Source organism: Petaurus breviceps, unplaced genomic scaffold (genome assembly GCF_028583685.1).
Source record: "Petaurus breviceps papuanus isolate PSGF00001 unplaced genomic scaffold, PetGlider_PUasm1.0 90639, whole genome shotgun sequence".
Classification (NCBI taxonomy): Eukaryota; Metazoa; Chordata; class Mammalia; order Diprotodontia; family Petauridae; genus Petaurus; species Petaurus breviceps.
The window spans coordinates 631,644-658,357 of record NW_027187296.1 but is presented as its reverse complement, the minus strand read 5'-3'; the positions used below and the strand labels follow the sequence as shown (position 1 = coordinate 658,357).

At 38.7% G+C, this 26,714-nt stretch overlaps 1 protein-coding gene across 2 annotated transcripts in view; it reads left to right on the top strand.

The window, feature by feature from the left end:
- Positions 1-539: 539 nt before the first annotated feature.
- Positions 540-26,714, top strand: part of NEK3 (NIMA related kinase 3) — a 32,578-nt gene continuing 6,403 nt past the window's right edge. The window contains exons 1-13 of one of the 2 annotated variants that reach the window (XM_069064599.1): positions 540-707; positions 3,172-3,353; positions 5,541-5,634; positions 5,734-5,831; positions 8,357-8,440; positions 12,532-12,599; positions 12,690-12,776; positions 14,351-14,405; positions 16,819-17,019; positions 17,199-17,271; positions 22,311-22,357; positions 25,097-25,199; positions 26,016-26,159. In XM_069064599.1, coding sequence (XP_068920700.1) covers positions 3,237-3,353; positions 5,541-5,634; positions 5,734-5,831; positions 8,357-8,440; positions 12,532-12,599; positions 12,690-12,776; positions 14,351-14,405; positions 16,819-17,019; positions 17,199-17,271; positions 22,311-22,357; positions 25,097-25,199; positions 26,016-26,159 — 1,171 coding nt within the window. In that variant the 5' untranslated portion in view covers positions 540-707; positions 3,172-3,236. The other variant, XM_069064600.1, reaches the window with a different exon arrangement.

Sequence of the window (26,714 nt, the reverse complement as noted above, 5' to 3'; positions counted from 1 at the left end):
ACATTTAACTGTGGGATTAGCTCTACTGGAGCTCCCTGTTTCGGTCAACGGTCCCTTTTCCATAATTTCATTTCAATCCCCTTGTTAAGAACTTGTTTGTATCTAGATGTTTACATGTTGTCTTCCCCATTCAATTGTGAATTCCTGAAGGGCAGGGACTGTTTTTTGCCTTTCTTTATACCCCCAGCGCTCAGCACAGCGCTTGGCACATAGTAGGTGCTAAATAAATGTTTATTGCCTGAGTCACTCATCTAATTGAACAAGGGTTCTGATGTTGCTACTATATTATTTTTTACTGGTAATAACAATGAAAACTTTCAACAGCAATGCTACTCTAAAATTTAAGCTGTTACTAGGAACACACTAGATATATTGAGCATTTGATTATTTTTGAACTGCCACACGAAGTAACAAAACATCACCACGGGGTTCTGGAGTCTTTCTAGTTCAGAGACAACTACCCTCCCGCTTTTGTCTGTCTGTTTGTTTTTGACCAGAGAACCAGAAAGCCAATTCATCAAGGGCCCGGCCGCACCAGAATCCTGCTTGTATTATCGCTCATTGTGCTGATGTTGCTGCCTCCGCGCCCTGTTGGCAGACCCGGAGGAGTCTCGATCTCCGCTGCTGGGGAAGGTTCTGCGTGAGCGCTGCCAGGGGCTACCGGGTTGCCGTTCTGGGGGAAGCTCGGGGGCTGCAGATGCATGAGGGTATATAATGGCTACCCCCCAGGAAGAGTGGGGAGGGGGATGCTGAGCAGGACTGGGGCCCCTGGAGCTCCCTAGGAAAACAAAAGGGCTGGGAGCGCGTGTCCTGCACTTCCTGGGTGGGCAGGTCAGATGTAGCCAACTTCCCCCACCAGGTCTGGGGTTGCTTTGCTACTGCGGCTGCTCTCCAGCTCGTCTAGCCCTGCCTCATCACCGCATTTGCCCTCATTGCAAGGGTCCCTAGCAAGCCCTGCCGGGTGAGTCCTCTCCCTGCCTGAGCCTCGGCACCTCAGCGCTCTTCTAGACTCCGCCTCCTTGTCTATCTGCACAGCCAGAGTGAATCCTTGGGGTTTGGGTTTTTGCTTTTTAAAGAAAGTAGTACTTGGTGTATTGGGGTGGTCCCCTAGAACCGTGATGCAAAAGGGCATATAAAACCAATGTACGACTCTTCCTAAGTGGGCACTTCAACTCTAACACTGCTTTAAGAAGTAAGGTGCATACAGCCTTCCAGGCACACGAGCGATTCCTAAGCCCTTTTCCCATCTTTGCTGGCATTTAGTGTTCATTTGCAATTTTACATTTACCTCGATGGTTAAGAGCATATAGTAGAATGGTAAGGATTGGGTTTTTTTTTCCCTTCTAAAAGTAACAAAGCTCAGTGATAAGAGAAAAGAGAAAATTAAAGACTGAGGCAGGTCATTTAGCCTTAAGAAGTGAAAACTTAGTGTACAATGTGTCTTCAAATATTTGCAGGACTGCCTTGTCGAAGAGGGATTAAATTTATTCTACCTAATTCTCACTGGGTAGAATTAGCAAATATAGAGAGAAGTCATGGGGGAGCAAATATTCGCCCAGTCAGTATAAAGAAATTGTGAACCACTTGATTCGTGAAGACTGCCTTGTGTGAGGGGGTGACTGTGTCACTGAGGATGTTAAAATCCAACTGTCCTGGGATTAAAGAGGCTTCCTTCATTGGGTGAGATGTTGAACTCAGGATTCTTGAAGGCTCTTCCAAATCTAGATTCTGTGATTCTGTCCCATATGTCCTTATTCTGAGAGTTCAGTGTTCCATTTGAAAGCTCAAAATGAATGTTAGAGACAGTAACGGACACTTCTCTCTGATTATTTCCTAGAATTACTTATATTGCTGCTTACCTCTGGAAAACATAAACAATTTAGTAATCTTACTATGATGTCTTCCCCCCCCCAAAAAAAAATCAAAGGTTATCAGTGATCATGTAGCCCAGTGATCATTGTTCATCGATAAGTTTGACTCAAAATAAATGATGGCAAAGAAAAAAAAAGAATATGAATTTAAAAAACACAAGAATAGAATTTAAAATAACTTGATGTTCATTCCTTCAGTTGCTTAAACTTTACTAAATCAAAGATGAAACCCTTTGGGATGGAATCTTTTAAAAAAAGATTTTACATAGGAAAATTCTACTGGTTGGCAGTCCTTAAAAACACACACATTCATACATGCATGTGTATATATACACATATGTATATGCACACACTGTACATGTAAGTGTGCACATGTACAAATACACACATGTTCCCAGCTAATTTCTCTCGGTTTATTGAACATTACTTCCCTTTGTACATCCTATATTCTAGCCAAATGACCCTACTTGCTGTTCCTGAACTTGGGTTGCTATATCCCATGTCTGTTCCTTTGTATTTATAGGCTTTGTATACCAGTGCCAGAATTGCCCCCTCTCCTCCTCTTCCTCCTCCTCCTCAACCTGTTAGAATTCTGTGGGCTCAGTTTATGTGCCCTGTTCCAAGAGAAGTCATTCCTGAACCCCTACTTGTTCATACTCTTTCTTTCCTCAAATGATCATGTACATATATTTGACCTGTTTATACATTATTTTTCACCAGTAAATTGGAAAATCCTCAAAAAGACAAGAGCTGCTTTTCAGTTTATATATTCCCAGTACCTAGCATATTGCTTTACACATAGTAGGTGCTCAATAAATATTTGTTGGATTGGGACTGGGAGCTCACAGGGCCAGTCCCTAGCAGTATCCCGAAATTCTAATGGATCACATGAAATAAAAAAATTCAGTGAAAAAATGAAAAATGATTTGCATTTCACAACTTTTTTTGGTTATATTTAAAGTTTCCATAGCATTTTTCCTCCAAACAATTCAATGTCCCTTATAAAAGGGATCATTTTGTTGCTGTTCAATTGTGTCTTGACTCTTCATGACCCCATTTGAGGTTTTCTTGGCAAAGATACTGGAGAGGTTTGCTGTTTCCTTCTCCAGCTCATTTTGTATATGAGGAAACTTGTCAGATTTGAACTCATGTCATCTTGACTCTAGGCCTGGAGATTTATCCACTGTACCACCTAGCTGCCCAAGAGGGATCATAGTTTCCCATTATTTATTTCTTTAAAAAAAATTAATCTGAGTGATTCTGGTTCTTACATATTTTTTGTTGTTGTTGTTTGACACAGTCTGTAAGATTTGGAAGACTAACTTATGAAAGGTAACTTTCACCACGGTCAGCTACCAGTTCATCATGAATGACTACACAGTACTGAAGGTGATTGGGGAGGGCTCTTTCGGCCGGGCTCTTTTAGTCCAACAAGAAAGCAGCCAACAAAAGTACGCAATGAAGGAAATAAGGCTTCCCAAGGTAACTATTTAGGAAATTAACTTCACAGTGTATCATCAGTTTTGGAAGCACACATAATTCCTAGGCTTCTGTTAAATCAGATTTATAGCAGCACCCAGGATGAGCTTACATATGCTGTTTCTGTAAAATGATGAGACATCATCCTGGATGTAGATGGTTACAGTGTAGCCTCTGCACCACCAGTGAAGAGACCACCATTGTTGATTTGCTGAGTGTGTCCACTTGTGACCAAATGAAATTTCAGCCATTCAGTAGAATGATTAGAACCCAAGAATTCCCTGATGATAGTAATTGTACGCTGTATAAATGTGACCTGCTGTCAGCTTCCTCATCATTATGTTGAAAAGTTAAGTGCAGGATCAGTATAGCTGTGCAGGTGGTGCCTGGTCAGACTGAAAGCCTAAGGGAGGCAGCATGGTAAGTAGTTTTAGCTTTGTGACCATGGACAAGTCACTTACCCTTTGTGAGCCTCAGTTTCATCATATGTAAAATGTAAAAAATAAAATAATAGCACTTATCTTCCCAGGGTTGTCATGATGGTCATACATTTTTATTTTTTTGGAGGGGGGAAAGCAAGGCAATTGGGGTTAAATGACTTGCCCAAGGTCACACAGCTAGTAAGTGTGTCAAGTGTCCGAACCCGAATTTGAACTCAGGTCTTCTGACTCCAGGGCCAATGCTCTATTCACTGTGCCACTTAGCTGCCCCTGTCATCAGGGTCAAATGAGATACTGTGTTTCCCCGATAATAAGACACTGTCTTATTAATTTTTTTGGACAGAAAAACACCAGAGGGCTTATTTTCAGGGGAGGGCTTATTTTAATGAACATTGACAGCAATTTTAATAAACAGATAAATGTGAACAAAAACATGTACCTTTATTCGATAATGAATTCAATAAAGAACAGGAGCGCGGCGTGTGTTTTACGGGGGTGGGGGGGGACGGTGCATACAGAGGGTACCGTAATGTAGCATGTAGCACAGGGGATCACCTTCACTACAGTAGCAATCTCAATAGGGCTTATTTTCGGGGGAGGGCTTATTTTAGAGGAATCTTACACAGTAAGGGGAGGGCTTATTTTCGGGATAGGTCTTATTATCGGGGAAACACGGTAATATAGGCTGTCCCAAATGTCTTAGTGCAGTTTTAGACTTTAATAGCTTAAAACTTAAAGCTTTAATAATCTAAAACTGCAGTAAGACATTTGGGACACCTTCTATCTATGAAATGCTTTGCAAACCTTGAAGAGCTATATAATTTTTAGATATTATTATTATAATGATTATTTTATGTCCTTACCCAATCTTGCTGTGCTCAGGCCATTCAAAATTACTTTACGTTTTTCTGAAAACACACTGGTTGGCTATTTCAGGGAGGTCCCCAGGGGTATAGTGTGATGGGTGAATCATGTCTAAGGTACACAGTTTGCTCCCAAACTTGGAGTCACAGTATCAGGCAGCATGGTATAGCTGAAAAGAGTCCTGGTTCTGGAGTTGGAGAACCTGGGTTCCAGTCCTACCTTGTATACTTACTTAGCAGTGACCTGTATAACTTACTTGACCTCCCTGGGCCTCAGGATCTCATCTAAAAAATGAAGGGTTTATACTTGTCTCTTCCAGCTTTAGGTTTGTGACCTATGACCCCTTTAAGTTCCTGCTCTGACCCTTCCTAGGTATGTGACCATGGACAAATCATTTAGTCTGAGCCTGTACCCTCACCTGTAAAATAGGGATAATAATATTTGTACAACCTACCTCATGGTGTTTTTGTGAGAAAAGTGCTTTTTATATCATGAAACAATATAAATGTGAATTGTAATTTTATTATGCAGGTCACTGAGTACCTACTATATTAAATTCATGGGAGACCAAATGAGTGTATTAACTAGTTAGAGAATATAAATGCATTATATGAGCAATGTCCTAGGAGAAAGAGCATTGACTATGGTGCTGGGAGACCTGGGTTTCCAATCCTTGCAATGATATTTACCAACTATAATGAGTCATTTTATCCACCTCTGCCTCAATATCCTTTATCGACTAAAAGAAGATAGTTATAGTTAGATTGCCTAACTTAACAGAGTTTTTGTACTTTATAATTGTGAATTAACATTATTGAACATTTTATGAATGTATTAATAGAATTTAAAATTTTAAAACTTAACATTTTAAAATCATTTTTTCCAGTCTCTTTCTGATGTAAAGAACTCTAGGAAGGAAGCCATTCTATTGGCTAAAATGAAACATCCTAATATTGTTGCCTTTAAGGAGTCATTTGAAGGTAAATATTAATTTATTTCATTCTTATCTAATAGTGCCCACATTTCCAAATATTGTTGTTTATGGAACAATTAACTAATGAATCTTAAATTTTTCCAAGCTGATGGACATCTGTATATCGTGATGGAATATTGTGATGAAGGTGATCTTATGCAAAAGATTAAACAGCAAAGAGGAAAATTATTCCCTGAGGATGTGGTAAGAGTCCACTTTTGTAAACATCTCCTTTGCACTTAACTTGGCCTCCCTCTATGCTATGTTTTCACTCTGATTAGATGCCAGTTCCCTGAGAGCAGACAGGACCTGTGTTACAAGTGTTCTTTGCATACCAACATCTAGCACAGAGACTTACACACAGTAGGTGCTTAATAAATGCTCAGATTGATTTGAATTAATCAGATTTTCATAGAACAATAGATTTAGAGGTGCAAGAGATTTCAAAGATCATCTATTCCAACACCCTCATTTTACTCATTTGAGGAAACTGAGGCTTAGTGATTGACTTGCCCAGGCTCACACAGTCAGTAAATATGAGGCAGAATTTGAACTCAGCTCTTCCTGACTTCAAGTCCAGTGCCCTGTCCACTAAGCTATCCATGATGCCTCCTCCTTTTCTTAAAAATTTATAAAATTTGGAATGTTAAAAGTGAAGGAGGGGGACGGCTAGGTGGCACAGTGAATAGAGCACTGGCCCCGGAGTCAGGAGGACCTGAGTTCAAATCCGGCCTCAGACACTTAACACGTACTACTTATGTGACCTTGTCACTTAATCCCAATTGTCTTGCCTTCCCCCCTGCAAAAAAAAAAAAAGAAAAAAAAAGTGAAGTAGTCGACATTAGTGGATGACCTAAAACCATTTTAGAAGGACTGATTTATATGTACATATTTTTGTTCAGAAAATATTAGCAAATATAATTTATATAAATTTGACAAACCTTATAAAGACAGCAGCAGTGTTTCAAAATTAGAACTAGTGTATGTCACATAGAGTCTTAAAAACATCCCTTGTTTTATGTTTTAAAGTAAGCATATTTTTATGTTATTTTGCTGGCCAATCAAAACAGGAGGTGTATTTTTTTGGTGTATGGTGGTATCCATTCCCAGTCTTCCTCTTGCTTATTTTATAAATCCTGCTATTCTGTGCACTTAACTTTGAACTTGACACTGGGTAAATGTTCTTAACAGTTTGTACTTACTGTCTTTTTGCTTATACTACTTGTGGAAAAATGTATACTTAATTCTTTTATTTAAAAAAATAGTCTAGAAAATTCTATTTTGGTACATAGGGCTTCGCTTGATTAGTCAATAATGCCTTTCATTAGTGTGAGTAGTAAGTAGGAACATTTCTCTTTTAGGAAAATGCCATGTTAGTAGTGTGGATCCTATGATGATATGGATTCAGTGAGCTTTGATAAATAAAACTCAAAAGAATAAAAAGGAAATCAGTTCAATTCAGCTTATATTTGTCATATGAATATTTGTTTTTTGTGTTTGTTGGATTATTTGTATTATATTTGTATTATTTTATTATAACAATATTATTATTATTTTAGTGTTTAGTGGAATATTTAGTGCTTTTTTTTTCTACCTGGAATGTTAATCTCTTTTGGCAGCTTGGGGACAGTATATCATTTATTTTTACAATATAGGGCTAGGGCACTATAACGTAGGAGGTTTTATAATATGTCTTTTTTTTTTTTTGGAGGGGGGAACGCAGGGCAATTGGGGATTAAGTGACTTGCCCAAGGTCACACAGCTAGTAATTGTTAAGTGTCAGAGGCTGGATTTGATCTCAGGTCCTCCTGACTCCAGGGCTGGTACTCTATTCACTACGGCACCTAGCTGCCCCTCTAAGTCATTATAATATGAAAAAATGCTAACCTCAAGAAACAGGTGATGGAAATGGTCATTAAACTCCCAAAATAGCAGTGAAACTATATTTATTGCACTTATGCTCTGCATTTCATATTATTGAAGTATGGTTTATATTTATGTGAATGCTAATACCAAATACACATCTCAAAATTACTTGAATTTGGTTGAAAGAACACAGCAAACATCTTGAAATGAAACAGTGATTGTCATCACATGTAAAATAATCACATATGAGTTTGGCTTTTTTATTCCATGTCTGAATATTTTAATGGGTAGAATATTAAGTCTTCTGACATATGGTGATGGCAAAGCACTGTGGCATACTGGGGAAAAAAGCATTGACTTTGTGGATGTGAGGCTTGTGTTCAAATCTTGCTTCTGGCATTACCTGTGTGACCTTGGGCAAACCTCTTAACCTCCTTGAGCACCAGTTCCCTTTTCTGCAAAATGAAGAGTTGAACTAGATAGCCTCTGAGGTTCCTTCCAGCATCTAGATCTGTGATCCTATGTTGATGATGATGATGATGGTGGTGGTGGTGTTGACGATGATGATGATGTCTGATTCTCTGATTTCACTGGCGGAAGAAATCCCCTTATTGATGGAGATCAGTATTCGTTCTGCCCTTGTAGGCCTCCTTGATTGCCTGGGACACTGAGAACATGAGCCAGCATGAGCCTCTTTTTCTGTCTCTGAAGTCAGCTCTACATCATCATGCCTATTCTCATATTTATTTTTTTGCAGTGTTTTAATGTGCTTAAGCTCTGAAAATACAGCATAAGTGGATTTTTTAAAAATCCTTAAGAAAAAGTACTCCATGAAGCAGATTTTAAATATCTTTTCCTTACAGATACTTCAGTGGTTTACACAGATGTGCCTGGGAGTGAATCACATTCACAAAAAAAGGGTGTTACATAGAGATATCAAGTCCAAGGTGAGTGGATTTTTTAACTAAAAAAATTTTTTAGTGTTTTTTTCTACCTGAAATGTTAGGCTTTGGGCAGCTTGGGGACAGTATATCATTTATTTGAACAAATATTTGCCTGCTTACAGATGAACTTGGATTAAACATTTTAGTTGAGCATGTCACTCATTAAAACAATAGCATCTCCTTGTATCTGTATACTACTCTTAACTTTCCAAAGTGTTTTCCTGTCTTCCAGCTCAATTTATTCACAAAACTTCAGTGGGAGGTAGGCAGGGCAATAGAAAGTATTATCTCAGCTGAGACAAAGAGATGTCTTACCTGGACACTAGTCTTCCAGCAACCTCAGTGATTCTAAACAAAAGCCCTTATGTTCTGCTCTATAGATGAGAGCTGGCTTAGAGCCTGTAGATTCTTAATTTATGTATAGTATTATTAGGGTTGATTAGGTTTTTCTAGCTCATAGCAGATTAAAAGTAGCAAATTAGAAGAGGGTGTCTCTTCATATAATAGTCTACAATAGCTATTACCGATAAGAACAATAATGAAGGCCATGAAGTAATGAGAAAAACAGTCTGGATCTAATTAGGGTAAGGGCTAACCATTCTCTGAACCTCATATTTATATTAACCTGATATTTATAATAATAGACCAGAATAATCATAATTCAGTTACATTCTGGATATAGTGGTGTATCACTTAATGTACACTTTGGGAGCAAAGCTACATTATTCACTTTGTCACCTGTGTAAAACAGAGGAAGCAGAGACACTTTTGTGTAGCTGGGTGGCACAATGGATAGAGTGCCAGGCCTGGAGTCAGGAAGACCTGAATTCAAATCCAACCTCAGACACTTACTAGCTATGTGACCCTAGACAAGTCACTTAACCCTGTTTGCCTCAGTTTCCTTATCTATAAAATGAGATGGAGAAGGAAAGCGTAAACTCCTCCAGTATCTCTGCCAAAAAAACCTCAAATGGGGCCATGAAGAGTGGACACAACCAAACAACAACAAGTTATGTGACAAAAATACCTCAATGTACACTTTCTTGACCTTGCCCTATTGAAAGCTACTAGGGAGGCTGAGGCTGGTGGGTGTCTAGAGCTCAGGAGTTCTGAGCTGCAGTGGGCTAAACACTAAGTTTGGAAATGATAATGAACCAAGGGGAGCAGGGAGACTGCTAGGCTACCTAATGAGGGGTAAACAGCCATAGGTCAGAAATGGAGCAGGGCAAAGTTCCTGTGCTGATTGGACTGAGATCAGGATTATGAGTGTTCCCTGTACCGCCAGCCTGGGCAAGATAGGGAGACCCAGTATGAAAAGAAGGAAGGAAGAAAGGAGGAAGGGAAAGATGGAAGAAAGGAAAGGAGAAAGAGAGGAAGGAAAGAAGGGAGAGATGGAAGAGTAGAAAGGAGGAAGGGAGGAATTAACAGGAAGAAAAGAAGGGAAGAACAGAGGGAAGGGAAAGGAAAGGAAATGAAGGAGAAAGAAAGGAAAAAAGGGAAAGGAGAAAAAAGGAGGGAAGGAGGGAGAAAAGGAGGGTGGGAGGATAGAAGGAAGAAAAGGAGGGAAGAACAGAGGGAAGGAAAGGGAGGAAGAAAGAAGAGAAGAAAAGAAGGAATGAGGGGAGGGAGGAAGGAGGAAAGGAAGAAGAAAATTGAGCCATCCTTTGGCACAAATATTGATCTGTCCTCTCCTCCTTAGCCTTTCTGGTAACCTTTTCCCACCTCAGAGATGACCTGTTCCCATTCAAGTGTGCATTGCTCTCCCATCCAATCACTTTTTCTTCCCATCAAATAGCAACAATAATAGTAGTTGACAACATAAATTATGGCATTTGCCCCTCACATCAGCCTTTTGAGGTCAGCAGGGCAGAAGTTAACATCACCTTTTTATAGATGGAGAAACTGCAGTTCACAGATTATGTGACTGGTTCCATATCAGACAGTGACCAAATAGCACAGCCAGAACTAGTCATTCAGTTAATAAAGATTCGTTAAGTGCCCAATACGGGCTAGGCACTGGACTGGCTGCTGGGGACACAAGGAAAGGCAAGACAGTCAGTGCCTGCCCTCAAGGAGCTCCCGATCCAGTGGTGATAATTAAAATCCAGGTGTTCTGACTCAGCGACTCACACTTTCTCCACTTCCGAGTAAGTACTTACTCCTAAGGACCCATGGGCTTTGCAGTGTGCTTTATTACTGCCGCTGCCTTTATCTGATGTTCTAGAAACAAACCATTCCACGCTTGTTGCTGCCGTGGACACGGCTTCCTGAGGAACAGGAAAACCAGGAGAAAGCTCCGCTGGTGACATTCAGGCAGGCATCCCTAAGCTGGCCTGGACCATAGCTTACATTTTCACTTCCTTGTCCACTTCAGCTGTCTGCTACAGAGCTCTCTATGAGCTCCAGAGCAGCCTACGAATACCACCCCATTTCCCTGCCCCCAACACTTGTCACCCATAAATATTTATGGGGAGAAAGACCCAGCCTCAAACACTTCCAAGCTATTCCTTCTAACTTCAGCTGAGGTTATTTATTCCTGGACAAGCTCTACTTTTTTTTTTTGCCTTTTGTCTGTTCTTAAGAAAGCCAGTCACCTTATTTCTGCTTGGGTCCCCTAAATACCTGAGCAAATACTCTGGTGCCACTATTCTCTTCTTAGTTCATCTGTTTCCTACAACACCAGTCCTGTGGAGGAGGAACCTGGGATATAAAGGAAAGAGGATTGGACTTTGAGTTAAACCCCAGTTTGGATGCATATTAACAGGATTTGTTGTTGTTTGATTATGTTCATGACCCCATTTGGAGTTTTCTTGTTTATTTTGGTTTTTTTTTGGGGGGGTCTTTTTAGAGGGGGAAGGCAGGACAGTTGGGGTTAAGTGACTTGCCCAAGGTCACACAGCTATTAAGTGTTAAGTATCTGAGGCAGAATTTGAACTCAGGCCCTTCTGACTCCAGGGCTGGTGCCATTTGGAGTTTCCTTGACAAAGATACTGAAGTGGTTTGCCATTTCCTTCTTCAGCTCAATTTACAGATGAGGAAACTGAGGCAAATAGGGTTAAGTGACTTGCCCAGGGTCACACAGCTAGGAAGTGACTGAGGCCAGATTTGAACTCACAAAAATGAATCTTCTGGACTTCAGGGCTGATCCTCTTTTCACTGCACCACCTAGCTACCCAGTATAAGAAAATAGGAGTGTTAAAACAGTGGCAGGAAAATTTGACCTAAAAGTAAAGACAATCCTGAGTTTTAAATGTCAGATTGCTTGCCATTAACTAGGAGTAGTTCTGCATAAATGCTATATAGGACTTTGAGGTCTATAAAGCACTCTACATGTTATCTCATTTGATCCTCCCAACCACCTTGTGAGGTAGGTGGAATTATTTTCATTTTCCAGGAGGGAGAACTGAGACAGAGAGATCAAATATTTAGGGAAGTAAGCCTAATTTATAAGAGTAAAAGCCATTCTCCAATTGATAAATGATCAAAGGATATGAACAGGTTTTTTTCAGAAGAAGAAATCAAAACTCTCAGCAATCATGAAAAAATACTCTAAATCACTATTGATCAGAGAAGTACAAAAAAAAAAAACCCCAAAACTCTGAGGTCCCACCTCATACCTGTCACATTGACTAAAGAAATTAGTTTTGAAAGTACCAAAAATGTGGAGCTAAAAAAGACAGGAAATTTCTGTTCTTATCTTTCTATTACTGCCCCATTTTACCCTAAAGGAATTTTAGCATCTCTTCTATCAGGTCCCTCCAACTTGAAGCCTTACCTGGTAGGTCTGTCTTACCTGAGAACCTTTTCTCGATAAATAAGTTAAACAGGGTGACACTACTACATTCCCACCCCCAACCATTCTATACCCTACTAACCCCACAGTCCTTGCCAGGATTCATCTCTTACTCCCAATTCCCTACTCTACACAGAGGTGTTACTGTTAATACACCAATACTCTCTCTGTTATTGGACTCAACGTCTCTGAGAAGTGAGAATTAATCCTCTTCTTGCAGTGGTTAGAGACTCTTGTCTTATGATGAACAGTAGGGTGTTTGTTAAAGAGATCTGATTTTCTTTTTCTTTTGGTAATGCAGAATGTCTTCCTCACCCAAAATGGACATATAAAATTGGGAGATTTTGGATCTGCCCGACTTCTCTCCAAGTATGTAGTTCTCTTCTTTGGTAGATTCAGTGATCAAAGCAGCTGCTATTCAGTAACTCTGAAAAACATTATCTCTCATTGTTCCTTCAGGCCTATGGCATTTGCTTGTACATATGTGGGAACACCTTATTATGTGCCTCCGGAAATCTGGGAGAATATGCCTTATAACAATAAAAGGTATGTGATTCATCCCTCTGATGAAAAGATAAAGCCCTTTTAGACCACGGCTTCTTCACCTTTTAGGTCTCATGGACCTTTTTTGTTATTAGCCTGGTAAAACCTGTGGACTCATCAAATCTATGTTTTGAATTGCATAAAAAATAAGTAGTTATTCTTTCCATAGAGGCACAGTGCTCCCACTATCTGGAAAATCTGTGTAAAAACTTTTGGCCCTCCCTTCATACCAGGAACTGGAAACTGAGGGGGTGTCCATCAACTGGGGAATGGCTGAACAAGTTGTGGCATATGATTGTGATACAGTGCTGTTGTATATACTATTGTAAGAAATGACAAAGGGGATGGTTCCAGAAAAACCTAGGAAGACTTATATGAACTTATACAAAGTGAAATGAACAGAACCTGGAGAATACCATATATACATAGTAACAGCAATACTGTAATGATGATCAACTGTAAAACCCTTAGCTACTCTGCTCAATAAAATGATCCACCACAATTCCAAAGGACTCATAATGAAAAGTACTATATCTACCTTCACACAGAAACCTTATGCACTCCGAATATAGATTGAAATATATTTTTTCACTTTGTTTATTTTTCTTGCTTTTTTTCTTGCAACATGGCTAATGTGGAAATATATTTTACATGATGTCATATATACAATTGGTATTATATTTCTTGCCTTCTTAATGAGTGGGGGAGGGAGTAGAGCAAAGGAAAGAATTTGAAACTGAAAATCAAAAATAAAAGAAAAAATGGAATTTATTTCCTCTTCTAGAGGAAAGTGACTAACGTGATAAGAAATTAGAAACCACATTATATAAACAGTTGGTTGATGGAACTAGGGATTTTTAGCCTATAGAAGGTAAGATTTGAGACCTGGGGGAGGTCCCAAATGGCATGTGAGCAATCATCAGATATTTGAAAGGTTTTCTAAAGAAAGTAGTCTTCTTTTGGATTGCTACAAAGACCATACAGAACTAGGACCAGCAAGTGCAAGTAATGGGGACATAACATATATTTAAGCTCAGTATGGGAGTTTCCTAAAAGTCAGAACTTTTTGGCAGTAGAATAGCCTATTTAAAAAATTAGTGAGCTTTTTACTATTACATGTGTTTAATCACCTCTCTGGATGTTGTAGGGAAGATTCTGACTTTATGTAGAACTAGATGAACATAAAGATCACTTACAATTTTTAAGTTTACATGAATCTGAGATTTCTCAAATGTCCCTCTTTAGGATAAATACCACCCAAGTGACCCCTGAATAAGGCCCCTCTTGATAGGCCGGTCTGAGGCTAAGCATGAGTCAGTATGAGTTTTCAGATGACACCAGTTAACAAATATTCAATTAAATTTAAATTTCATGTGCAGTCATATTTTTAAAATTATACTGTGCTATGGAAATGCTTGTTCCATAAATTAAAAATAAAATTTTTTAAATAGTTAATTGCCTTAAGAGTAAATGTGATATGTCCATCTTAAAGATGGATTAAAAAAAACTTTCCATATTTGAATAAACTTAATTTAAATGATCAATTGGTAACTTTATTTAATTTTTTTATGTTTCAGTGACATATGGTCCTTGGGATGCATTTTGTATGAACTCTGTACCCTCCGACATCCAGTAAGTATGCCATACAAAATAGAACCTTCAAACCATTGTTAATTGGTCTTTGCTCTGCTTAGGTTTTAAGGAATATGCTAAATTATAATAGGAAGTTTGGTTCCTTAGAATGGTTAGATTAGGAATACTTCCACATATTTTTATGACTGAACTTTTACTTGAAGATAGTTTAGCAGAAAACAGAAGTAGGAAATGTTCATTTCATCATCCTTTTTAGTTCTGAAAAAATACCTTTCTATGAATGTTCAGATTTAGTCTCTTCTCTGATTGAAAGGTCATTGGGAAAAAGGATTTTCTCTTGTAATGATATATTTTCAGTGTATTTTACAAACATGTTTACTGTTCCTTATAATTTCTACTTAGTCATCCAACATTTATTAAGCACTTAATATAAGTCATTCACTGAGGATAAAAGAAAGGCAAAAAGATGTAGGAAGTGGTTGCAATTTTACTGAAGTCGACAAAAAGAGGTTTAGTAATTTTTAAAATTACGCCTCTTTATTTAGACTAATGGTTCTCAGAGTTTTGGATTCTAGGACCCCTTTGTACTCTAAAAAATTATTGAGGATCTCCCAAAGAGCTCTGATTTTTGTGAGTTTTATCTACCAACATTTACTGCATTGAATATTTAAAGCATCTTATTATTATTGTGAAAATAGTTTTGAGTTGGGGACCTCCAGAAATGGTCTCAGAGATTCCCCCCAGGGGTCCTCAGGCCACATTTTGAGAACCTTTGGGTTAGATTGTAGTGCTAAAAAAAGCTGTGTCATTCATTTATTACTACAATAAATAGTTAGCAAACAGCCTATGCACCAGATACTAGGTTAGATACTGTGGAAGCCACAGAAGATGCGTGGTCCTTATTTTAGGGAGTTTGCAGTCTAGCAAGAATGCTACACCTGTACACACTTAACCATAATAAATGTAAAAGTGTAATAGTGAAGATAAAAAGTGGCATATAGGAGGGAGAAAATGCTTGGAGAGAGCAAGGCTTCATAGAGATGAAGGCATTTGTGCAGTCCTGATGGGTGGCTAAGAATTGGACAGACACTGGAATAGTGGTGGAGTGGGGGTAGGAAGAGAGTATCCCAGAAGGACGATTAATCCCTTTAAAGCTTATTAGGTTTGCATACAGGAAAATTAACATTTTATTGCTACTAATTGGACCATAAAATGCCCTAGCTCACGAATGTGGGAGCGTTTGAGACATTGGTGTTGGTGTGAGTGATTCTGAAAAAAAGCTCATCATTGTTACTGGGGTGGCGTGTGGGGATGGAGAAGGAAACACCACCCATTTGTATGTATTTTTGTAATGATGGGTTCATAACATCGGCCCAGGGTAAAAGACCCAGGATGTGTTTGATTTTAGCAGCAGATTTTTGATGAATATCCTTGCTCTCTCAAATTTAGCTTTTAAATGATTTCAAAAACCTATCAAAGCATGAGTTATCACTTTTTAAAAGAGAGAACATGTAACAAGAACTGTGATATAGTGAATAATAATTAGAAATCTGTGGTACATTGCCTTTATTTTCTCTGAATTCATTTTTGGTCCTTTGGAGATCATAGAAATTCAAATACAGCAACTGATTAGCATAAACTTCAGAATCAAAGCAAGTCTGTTCTAGCCCAGCCAGATTTTTTTCTTATTTTACATTTGTTGGGTACACAATTTTCTCTTTTGTTTCATGCTCATATCTGATTATAGAAAAAAAGAAAAGGCCTTAACTATTCTTATCTCTTAAAAGCGTTTTCTATTTCTAAGGAAATTAAAAAAAAAAACTTCATATAGGTTGACTGTCAAGATGTTCATTCCTATTCTTATTTCATTAAATAAGAATAGGTTTAAACTTTACTTCTGTTCTAAAACATTAAGTTGCATATCTAATTCTCCATTTCTTGGTAAAATTTCACAACACGTACCAGTTAAGATTTAGCTTCCCCAGAATAATGATTTAAAAACTGCAAAAGTATCATGCCACAATATATCTATGTTATGCCATATATATATATATATTCTACCACACTATACTATATAAACATATAAATCTACATATATACATTATATATGAGAGTATGTATGTTTATATATGTGTGACTATATATGTGTGTGTGTGATGGAGTCTGAATGTAATTTGAGGCATATTATTTTTCACTTTATTTTATTGTGTTACTTTTTTTTCCTTTTGGTGTTTGTCTTATTTCATAACATGACTAATATGAAAATATGTTTTGCATGATTGCATATGTACAGGCTATATCAAATTGCTTACCATTTTAGGGGTGGGGGAGGTGAGAGGAGGGAGAAAATTTGAAACTCAAAATTTTAAAATAACGAGTGTTAAAAATTGTCTTTACATGGAATTGGAAAAAATAAAATATTTTTTAAAATAAAATTTATTTAATATTTTAGTTTCAGGCTAATAGTTGGAAAAATCTTATCCTCAAGATATGCAAAGGCTCCTACAATCCCCTCCCATCTCATTACTCTTATGAGCTTCACTATCTGATAAAGCAGATGTTTAAGAGAGACCCCACAAGTCGTCCTTCAGCTACTACGATTCTGTCTAGAGGCCCTTTAGCAAAGCTCATCCAGAAGTGCTTATCACCAGAGGTAAGATGTGTTTAACTGGGCCATGAGGTGATTTTTTAAAAAAATGTGATAAATGGACATTTATACATTTTCAACTTCAGGCACTCACATAGATAATTGGCTAATGGATTATGATAGCATCTAAGGAGCAGGTAGGTTATTCACATCATATTTTCTAAGATTTCTATTTCAATTGACAGATTGTCAGAGAGTATGGTGAACAAATCATAGAGGAAACCAGGAAGTCCAAGAATGATACACCAAGAAAAATAGGTAACAGTTTTGGAATTTATTCTTATGGTTTACCAAAAACGACCTTAATGGAGCAGTGATTTAATTTCTGTGGTTCCTCCCTCCTGCAAAATTACCCTTAGCCTAATGCAGCACCCTTACATGGGCTTATGGTAACTGAGTGGTAGAGAAGGAAACAGGGGATATTCAGCACTACCTATAATGTTAATTTAACTGTTGGTAAGTGAGAGACAGGTAGTTGGCACAATGCATAGAGCACTAGGGCTGGAGTCAGGAGCATATGAGTTCAGATTTGACCTCAGACACTTACTAGCTGTGTGACCTTGGGCAAGTCACTTATCCTTGTTTGCGCTTAACTCAGTTTCCTCTTTTGTTAAAATGAATGGGAGAAGGAGATGGCAAACCACTCTAGTATCTTTGCCAGGAAAGCCCCAAATGAGATAATGAGATTGAAGAACAGCAAAAGGGAGAAGAGAAGCTTAAAAGTTTTATTTTTGTTTAAAAAAATTCCTGCATATGTTAAAGGAGAAAAGTATATCTCAAGTTAATGTGAAATAATTATCAGATTCTGTAAGTCAAAATGGATTTGGGATTTGGGTTTGTTTCTTTCTTTGGCTGTTTTCTTCACTTTGAGCTATTTTTTTTTGTGAGCCTGATATAAACATCGAGCACATTCAAGAACCACAGAATTTATGTTTGACAACTTTAGTAGTGATTTTTATTTAGCAAATTAAAGTGTAGCCTGTTAAATTGAGGGCCTTGTATAAAGCAGTGTTCTTATGTGAAGTTTTTCCCAAAGGCCACATATATACAGTATTAGTGTGAAATTACATGTCCATAAAGATTTCCTGGCCTGTTTTCAGGCAAGATTCGAATTGGGCTAAATAATCTCTTTTTCCTTTTTTTTTTGGAGGGGGGAGGGTTGTGCATTTGGGGTTAAGTGACTTGCCCAAGGTCACATGGCTAGTAAGTGTTAAGTGTCAGAGTTTTGAACTTGGGTCCTCCTGATTCCATGCCTGGTCCTCTATCCACTACGCCACCCAACTGCCCCTGCTAAATGATTTCTTATCTAAGGTTTCTTACAATTCTAAAATCCCATCCCATAGCTTTTCTGAACATTGTCATTTCTTGATTTCTCTGTCCTTTTGCATTGATCCTTCATTATCCTAAGTCTCCCACACCAAAACAAGCATCAGAGAATGGTTGGGGATACACTGAGTGAAAACAGTATAGGGATGTGGTGACAGTGTCTCCTGTTTGCTTTATTAAATGCTGCAGCATTGATTTGCAGCGCCTGAATTTTTAGCACAGGACAGAGTCCATTTTGTGTTTTCGTATCATGATGAGCCATTTTTCCTAAAGCTTGGTCTGACCATAGCACCGCCCCTACTCCATAATCTCCAGAGGCTCCCCTTTTCCTCTAGAATCCATTGTTTTACTACTTAATATCAGCCTTCCTTTCTGGTCTTCATAAATTCTCCTGCTCTTCCTCTCCACACTCAGTGATCCAGACACACCAACCCCCTTGCTGTTCTTGCACATGAGACTCTGTGTCTAATTCTATGCCTTCGCCTTGCATTTCAGAATGCTTTGTCCCCTCCCCAGCCTTGGACTCAGAATCCCAGGCTTTCTTTAAGACTCAGCTCAAGTACCACCTCTTTCTCCAGGATGCCTTTTCCTGTCCCCTCAGCTGCTAGTGCCAACTATTTTTTTTTCTTTTTGGAGGAGGGAAAGCAGGGAAGTTGGGGTTCAGTGACTTGCCCAAGGTCACACGGCTAGTAAGTGTTAAGTGTCTGAGGTCAGACTTGAACTCAGGTCCTCCTGACTCCAGGGCCGGTGCTCTATTCACTGTGCCACCTAGCCACCCCAAGTGCCAACTTTTTTAATGTTATCTTACAACTACTCCATATTTATCTCATGTCCTCTGATCTCTGTGTGTTGTCTCTGCCATTAAAATGTGAGCTCCTTGAGGGTGGGGGTTGTTGTTGCTTTTCTTTGTCTCCCCAGCACTAAACACAGTGCCTGGCACAGAGTCGGTGTTTAATAATTGCTTACTGATTGTTGATGACACAGAAATCCATCCTTTTAACCACTACATTCTTCTGATGTTATATACCTTAGAGTAATAATGATTACTGACACAGATGAAGTGTTTCAAGGTTTACAAAATGTTTTCTAGACTTTTTTTTATCCTCCTTAATCCCTTGAGGTCAAGGTGCTACAGACAGTGTTATTCCCCCATTTTGCTGATGAGAGAACTGAGTTTCACGGAGGTTAAATGACTTGCCTCTGGCCCCAGGTAGGCCGTGAACCCAGGTTTTTCTGGACCTTCAGGTCCAACACTTCCATTACTCTAATAATGGCCTCTACCTCCCAGGGTTGTTATGAGGATCAGATGAGATAATATTTATAAAGCACTCAGTACAGGGCCTGGTACACAGTAGGTGCTCTATAAATGCTAGTTGTTGCTGCTGTATACATTGCCTTTCCATGTAATTCATGAAATACCGTGCTATCCGGAGGCCCAAGACTGGGGATGATTGCAAGGCCGATAGAGTGAACTGCATGCAGCAGAGAAGTAGGATATTACCATTGCTGATGTGTGTGCAAGATTTGGCATAAAGGGAGCTTAGTGTATGCCCAGAAAAGAGTGTGCTGCTTGTGGGTGAGGACAAGAGATACCGGAGGAGTTTGGGCGAGGTGTGGAAAAGGTGTGCTGTGAGAAGAGCATCTGTCGAGCTAAGTAGATCTTCCAAGGGGGATTTATGAAGGATACGGACAGGAGTTGCACAAGGGGAAGGAAAAGGAAGGGCAGAAGGAAATAAATTTTTTTTTTTTTTGCTTTTTGGAGGGGGGATGGTAGGATAGTTGGGGTTAAGTGACTTGTCCAAGGTCACACGGCTAGTTTTTTTTGTGTTAAGTGTCTGAGGCTGTATTTGAACTCAGGTCCTCCTGACTCTAGGGCCAGTGCTCTATTCACTGCACCACTTAGCCACCCCTAGAAATAAACATGTCTTAAGCATTTACTGTGCAAAAAATTTTACAGATACCTTATTTGATCCCCACAATAACTTTGTGAGGTAGGTGCTGTTATGATCACCATTTTTCAGCTGCAGAAACTGAGGCAGACATCAGTTAAGCGACTTACTCAGGATCATATAATTAAGGAGCGTTTGAATCCAGACTCGAACTCAAGTCTTCCTGACTGTAAGCCCAGTTCTCTAACCACTGAACTACCTAGCTGCCTTCACATGCACAGGATAAGAAGGTATAGTTAGGATGCAGTCTTCATGGTAGAGGGTGTACCCACATGGATGAGATCACAGATCCATCAAAGTATACATTTTGACATCAAAATTCAATCATCTATGAAGTTACAGAAGATTTAATCTGATGTAATTATTAAGCACCTACTATATGCAAGGCATTGTGTGGTAAGTGCTGTGTATACAGTGATGAAAACAAGACAGCCCTGGCTCTCTAGAAGATTGTATTCATTTTGTAGGAGTGGGGATACAAATAGAGAGGAAAATTGAGGAAGAAGAGAGTGTTAATCAGAGAAGTAGGAGGGAATCAGGGAAGGTTTCATGGAGAAGGAGTTATTTGAATTGAGCCTTAAAGGAAGGCAAGAATTCTGAGAGGTAGAGATGAATTCAATTTTGAAGATTCCCTTTCTTGGGGGGTGGATGGGTTACTTAGACTTGATTCATCTACCCATGTAGTTAGTTCAGCATACTCTTTTCAGTTTACAGTTTTAATGAAAGAGTTGTCTGGACAAATGAGAAATTTAAGTGACTTGTCAGGATAAATGAGACATTTAAGTGACTTGTCCAGGGCGTAAGTATGCATCAGAGACAGGACTTGAACCCAGATCTTCCTGACCCAAAGCCTGGCTTAAAAAAATACATTTTAATTTAAAAGTTATTTTAAATTCATGCTTTTGTACAACTTTTGTAGGACTTAATAACTTCCAAAATTAAAATTCTGCTCTTTTATGCCTGTAGAGGTCAAGAGTTACCATTGTTACTCTAGAATAATCTCAGTGTTTGCTCTCATTCAGGGCTTGATGTCATAGGCATTTTAAAAACCCTATTGATGTCTTTTTTGCAACTTACTCATTTCCAGATGTCGATGTAATTTTCCTTTGTAACAGAGAAAACCAATTAAGTAAAACCAACAACAGTGACCCGCTTGACTGCATTCCGCACCTGAAGTTCCTCATTTCTCCACCTAAAAGGAGGGAGGTTCATTTCCTCATCTTTTCCCTGTGGTCAGGATTGGTCATTACAGTTAGCTGTAGGCATTGTTGAGGACTTGGAGCCATCGATGAGTCTCCACATTTTGGAACACAGAGAGATAGTCTCTGTGGATATTTCAAGTCAATTTGGGAAAGTTTCAGGTTATTTCCCATGAAAAACACAAGTAATACACAGTGGCTAGGTTATTGAAAGAGTGCAGCTACTAGCTACTGCTTTTTCTAGTCTAATTAGACTTAAATTTGGACCTTGATAACCCATTTGACGTAAGGAGTGTGATCTACAAGACCCTGCTAGAGAAAAGTCAGGCATCAAGGGACATCTGTGTTAGACGTTTCTCGTGGCATTCTCTTTGCTCCTGTTGGTTTTTCCACAGAGAAATAGTTGTACTCACTTGGACACCATAATGATCAGATTTGTAAATGACCATCTACTTAGTAGAAAAGAGTCAGGGAGAAAAATAGCAGGTGTCCCTTTAAAAACTGAGATGTGTTCTTGGGATGGTTAGAACTTTGCACCACTTGTTCCAACTAATGTGTTTTTGGGGTTTTTTTTTTTTGCCTTTTGGAGGGCAATTGGGGTTAAGTAACTTGCCCAAGGTTACACGGCTAGTTTTTTTTTGTGTGTAGGTGTTAAGTGTCTGAGGCCAGAACTGAACTCAGGTTCTCCTGACTCCAGGGCCGGTGCTTTACTCACTGTGCCATCTAGCCGCCCCCCAATGAATGTTTTAACTTCCATATAAGACCTTGTAAAAATTGAACTAGATATCTTTGAAGATATGTTTTTTTTTTCTTTCTCCCTCAGATCCTGCCAGAACAAATATAGTTTCAGGAAATGAAGCAGTTACTATGGTAAGTACCTTCAAATGTGATATAACAAGTGTTTATTGAATACTTATCTGGTCTCTACCTGGGGCAGCTGGGTGGTAGAGTGAATAGAGTGGTGGGCCTAGAATCAGAAAGACTCATCATCCTGAGTTCAAATCTGGCCTCAGATACTTATTAGCTGGGTGAGTCACTTAACCTTTTTATAATTTCCTCATCTGTAAAATGGGCTGGAGAAGGAAATGGCAAAGTACTACAATATCTTTGCCAAGAACACCCCAAATGGGGTCATGAAGAATCAGACATGACTGAAAACTACTGAACAACAACTCTCTACCCAGGCTTATATGTTAGACACAACAAAAGAAAAATGATACATGCCCCCCCCCCCCCGCCCTTCCTTCAAGCAGCTTATTACTTTGAGGTTCTTATTCCTTTGAGATTCTCCTTCCTCCTTCAGGCAATCGGGGTTAAGTGACTTGTCCAGGGTCACACAGCTAGTGTCAGATGTCCAAGGCTGGATTTGAACTCAGGTCTTCCTGACTCCCAGGGCTCTATCCACTGTACCACCTAGCTGCCCTGATGAGATTTGAATCCATAAAAGAAAGAGACACCTGAGCTGGTCCTTGAGCTGTCTCCAGACTCTGCCTTCTATTCTTCCCTGTGTACCACTGCTAGATTCTACTTTCTAAAGAATACTTTAAAACCTCTGGGTTTATTTTGTTTGTTTGTTTGTTTTTGCTTTTTGGAGGGAGGAAGGTAGGGCAATTGGGGTTAAGTGACTTGCCCAAGGTCACACGGCTAGTTTTATGTTAAGTGTCTGAGGCCAGACTTGAACTCAGGTCTTCTTGATTCCAGGGCTGGTGCTCTATTCACTGTGCAATCTAGCTGCCCCTCTAAAGAATACTTTAAGCAGAGATTCCTTGGCTAAAAAAAAAAACCACCCATGACACTCCACTGTCTTCTGAATAAACTCCCTAGCCCAGCAGGTTAGGATTTCCCTGATCTGATCCCACTTTCCTATTTTAGCTTTAATCACAGCAGGCCTAACCCCATGGAAAAAAGTATATCATTCATGTGCTGATAGCCTGAGAGTCAGATCTAAAAAGAGCTCTATGTTTTCATTTCCTAAATACCCTAGGGATTGGGACTTGGGTCAGGGCAAAGAGATGTTTAGAGGGGTGGTAGCTAGAAAAAGAGGGTGACGGCAGTTGGTGTTATATAAGAGAGAGAAGCAGCATAGAAAGCTCTCCTTAGCCCAGGGCTAGGGAACCTGTGGCCTCGAGGCCACACATGACCCTCTAAGTCCTTGGGTGTGCTCTATTGACTGAGTCCAAATTTTAGAGAACAAATCCTTCGAGAACAAATTATTAAGAAAATTTGTTGTGTGAAGTTTGAATTCAGTCAGAGGGTCACACTTGAGGACCACATGCATTGATGTTGCTCATGCAAAAATTTTTCAACTTGATATAATTGATTTTTAAAAAAATATTTTATGATTTTTTTTTTTATCGAGAATTCTCCCATTAGGGAGTTCTAAGTCAAACAAGGGATAGAGAGTGCATTAACTTAGGATCATGAATTTTAGAGTTGTAAGAGATCTCAGAGGCCGTTTCATCCAACCTCCTTGTTTTACAGATGAAGAAACTGAAGCCTAAATAAGGCAGTCAGCTTGCTCAGGGTCACTAGCACAGCTAGTAAGATTCTGAGTCAGAAGATGAACCCAGATCTTTTGGACTTCCAAGTCCTCCCCTCTGTACAAACTTCCTCCCAGTATAAGTGCACTGTTTGTAACAAGTTTGTAACAAATCCCGGTCTCCATTGGATTCTGCCCTGCCCTTTGTAGATCTGACCTTCTCAGTAAACTCCTTGGCTTTATGTGACCTCTTGGAATCTATTTCCTTCAAAACACACTTCAGGCACCTTCTACAAGTCCCTACCCTCAAGGAGCTTATATTCTAATGGGGGAAGACAGCACATAGAAGGAATCTGAAAATCATTGATGGGGAAAGGGAAAGAACCCGGCATGAAGGGCATGGCAGAAAAGTGGAGAGTCGAGAGTGCAGGCTGGATAGGAATGAAGACATGACTGAACCAGACCTCCTTCTTAAAATGGAGGTTTTGGGAGAACTATCCAGTTGGAGGAAGAGGCTGTCTTTGTAGTTACTAAATTCTGAGGGACATTCTGGGTCGTTGTAGAGAAAGTCCAGGAGTGCTGGGTCTGCTCTTCCCAGCTTGGTTGGTCAGGAAGGCCACAGTGCCACCTCTCTCTGGAATACTTGTGTTCATTTTGGATTCCAGGACAAACCCTGACAAGCAGGGAAATGATTGGAATGGTGAAGGGACTGAGGGACTGAATGTTATATGAAGATTGGGTGAGGGAACTTGGGCTAATTTGCTTAGAATTGAGAAGACACGGGGTGGATCATGATCATTGTCAAATATTTTTAAATGTTAAAATGTAGAAGAAAGGTGAGGCCTATGGCTTGTTCTCAGAAGGCATCACTAGGACCAATGGCTAGAAATCATATGGGAGTAGATTTTGACTTGATATAAAGAAAAACTTTTTCACAGTTTGGTCTATTAAAAGATAGAATGGATTGGGTTATAAGACAGTGAGTTCTTTATCCCTGTATGTCTTCAAGCATATGGCTCCATACATTAGGCAGGGCTCGACAAAGTGGATTTCCAAGTTTCCTCCTAACTCATGATTTTATATTTGTTAATGTTTTTCTCTGCCACCTGTATTTTTCATTTTTTTTTAAGCAAGGGGAAGAAGAAGGTAAAAAGTGCAGCCATGCTGACTTAGAGAACATTAATAAAAATTTGACTGAAAATGCATTAAAGCGAATAAGCAAAGAGGAAAAAGGTAAGCTATTAAGGTTCTAATGCCCTAATTCTATAGTTATATAGTCATTCTCCTTGGGGGAAGGAAGGGAGAAATAGAGGGGAAATGCCCACATTTATCTTGCCAGGACAACTGGGCAACCGTACTTTTGCATGGCTTTTCAGTAGTCTTATCTTAGTGTTTTTCATATATCTACATATATGCATGTATATTCATAGTATATATTAATAAATATTAAATATATTTTATATAACTATATAATTTATATGTAAATATGTATTTATTCTTTTTATATATATGTATACATATGTATTTTAAATTTACATTTTAGAAGATAAATGTTCCCAAGTTAAAACCAGTGAGCCTGACTTACAGATCTTTGATTCTTTTGTGATCCAATGTGACCAGGAGCAAACAAGATAATTTTTTCTGTATTTGTTTCAAATATGAAATATCGCTACATTCACATAATTTCAGAATAATGATAATTTTCCAAACCATTTCACATCTTCTGGTAATTTTTCCATTATTATTTATTGTTTATTTTCTGCCCAGATTTGGTTAGGAGCAACATAGAATAATTATTTGATAAACTTTCTTTGAGCTTAAATTCTGAGGTTACAAATGGTACTGATACAGATATACTATAAAAAATATCAAACACTTTAATAAGTACCTTATTTTTTATTTTCTTTAGCTTCTAGAGGTCAAAAAAATCTTGCTCTACTTCTTATTTGAGGGAATCATGAAACTGTCACAGCATTTTTATTGTGCTATGTTAGTTAACTAAATATATAAACAGAATATTAATATTCCCCTTTTTATCCTATAAATAAGAAAACAAATCAGTCCATCTGAGGAAAGGGAACTCGCCAAGCCCTCAGAGGAGACAATGGGAGAAGAACATATCCAATACAGCTGTAAATGCCTTGGAAAAAGCATCCATACTTTCCTCCAGTTTAACATCAGAGGAGGATAGAGGTATGTAAAGATGAGACTAAATGTAATTAATTTTATTATATAGAACTCTCCTTTTTATTTTTTTAAAAATATTTTTCCAATTACATGTAAAAGTTATTTCATATTCATTTTTAAAATTTTTGAGTTCCAAATTCTCTCCCTTCCTTCCCTTCACTCTCCCTGGAGTGGTAAGCAATTTGATATAGGGTATACACATACAGACATATAAAACATTTGCATATTAGTCATGTTGTGAAAGAAAACACAGACCAACATAAACCCCAAGAAAATTTTAAAAAAGGATGCTTTGATCTGCATTCAGAATCTGTCAGTTCTTTTATCACGAGTCCTTTGGAATTCTATTAGATCATCGTATTGCTGGGAATAGCTAAGTCATTCCCAGTTTATCATTGTATAATGTTGCTGTTGCTGTGTGTACTGTTCTCCTGGCTCTGCTCACTTCACTCTGTATCAGCTCATACAAGTCTCTCCAGGCTTTTTTGAAAGTATCCTACTCTTCATTTCCTACAGCACAGTAGAATTCCATCACAATGATGTACCACAGTTTGGTCAGTG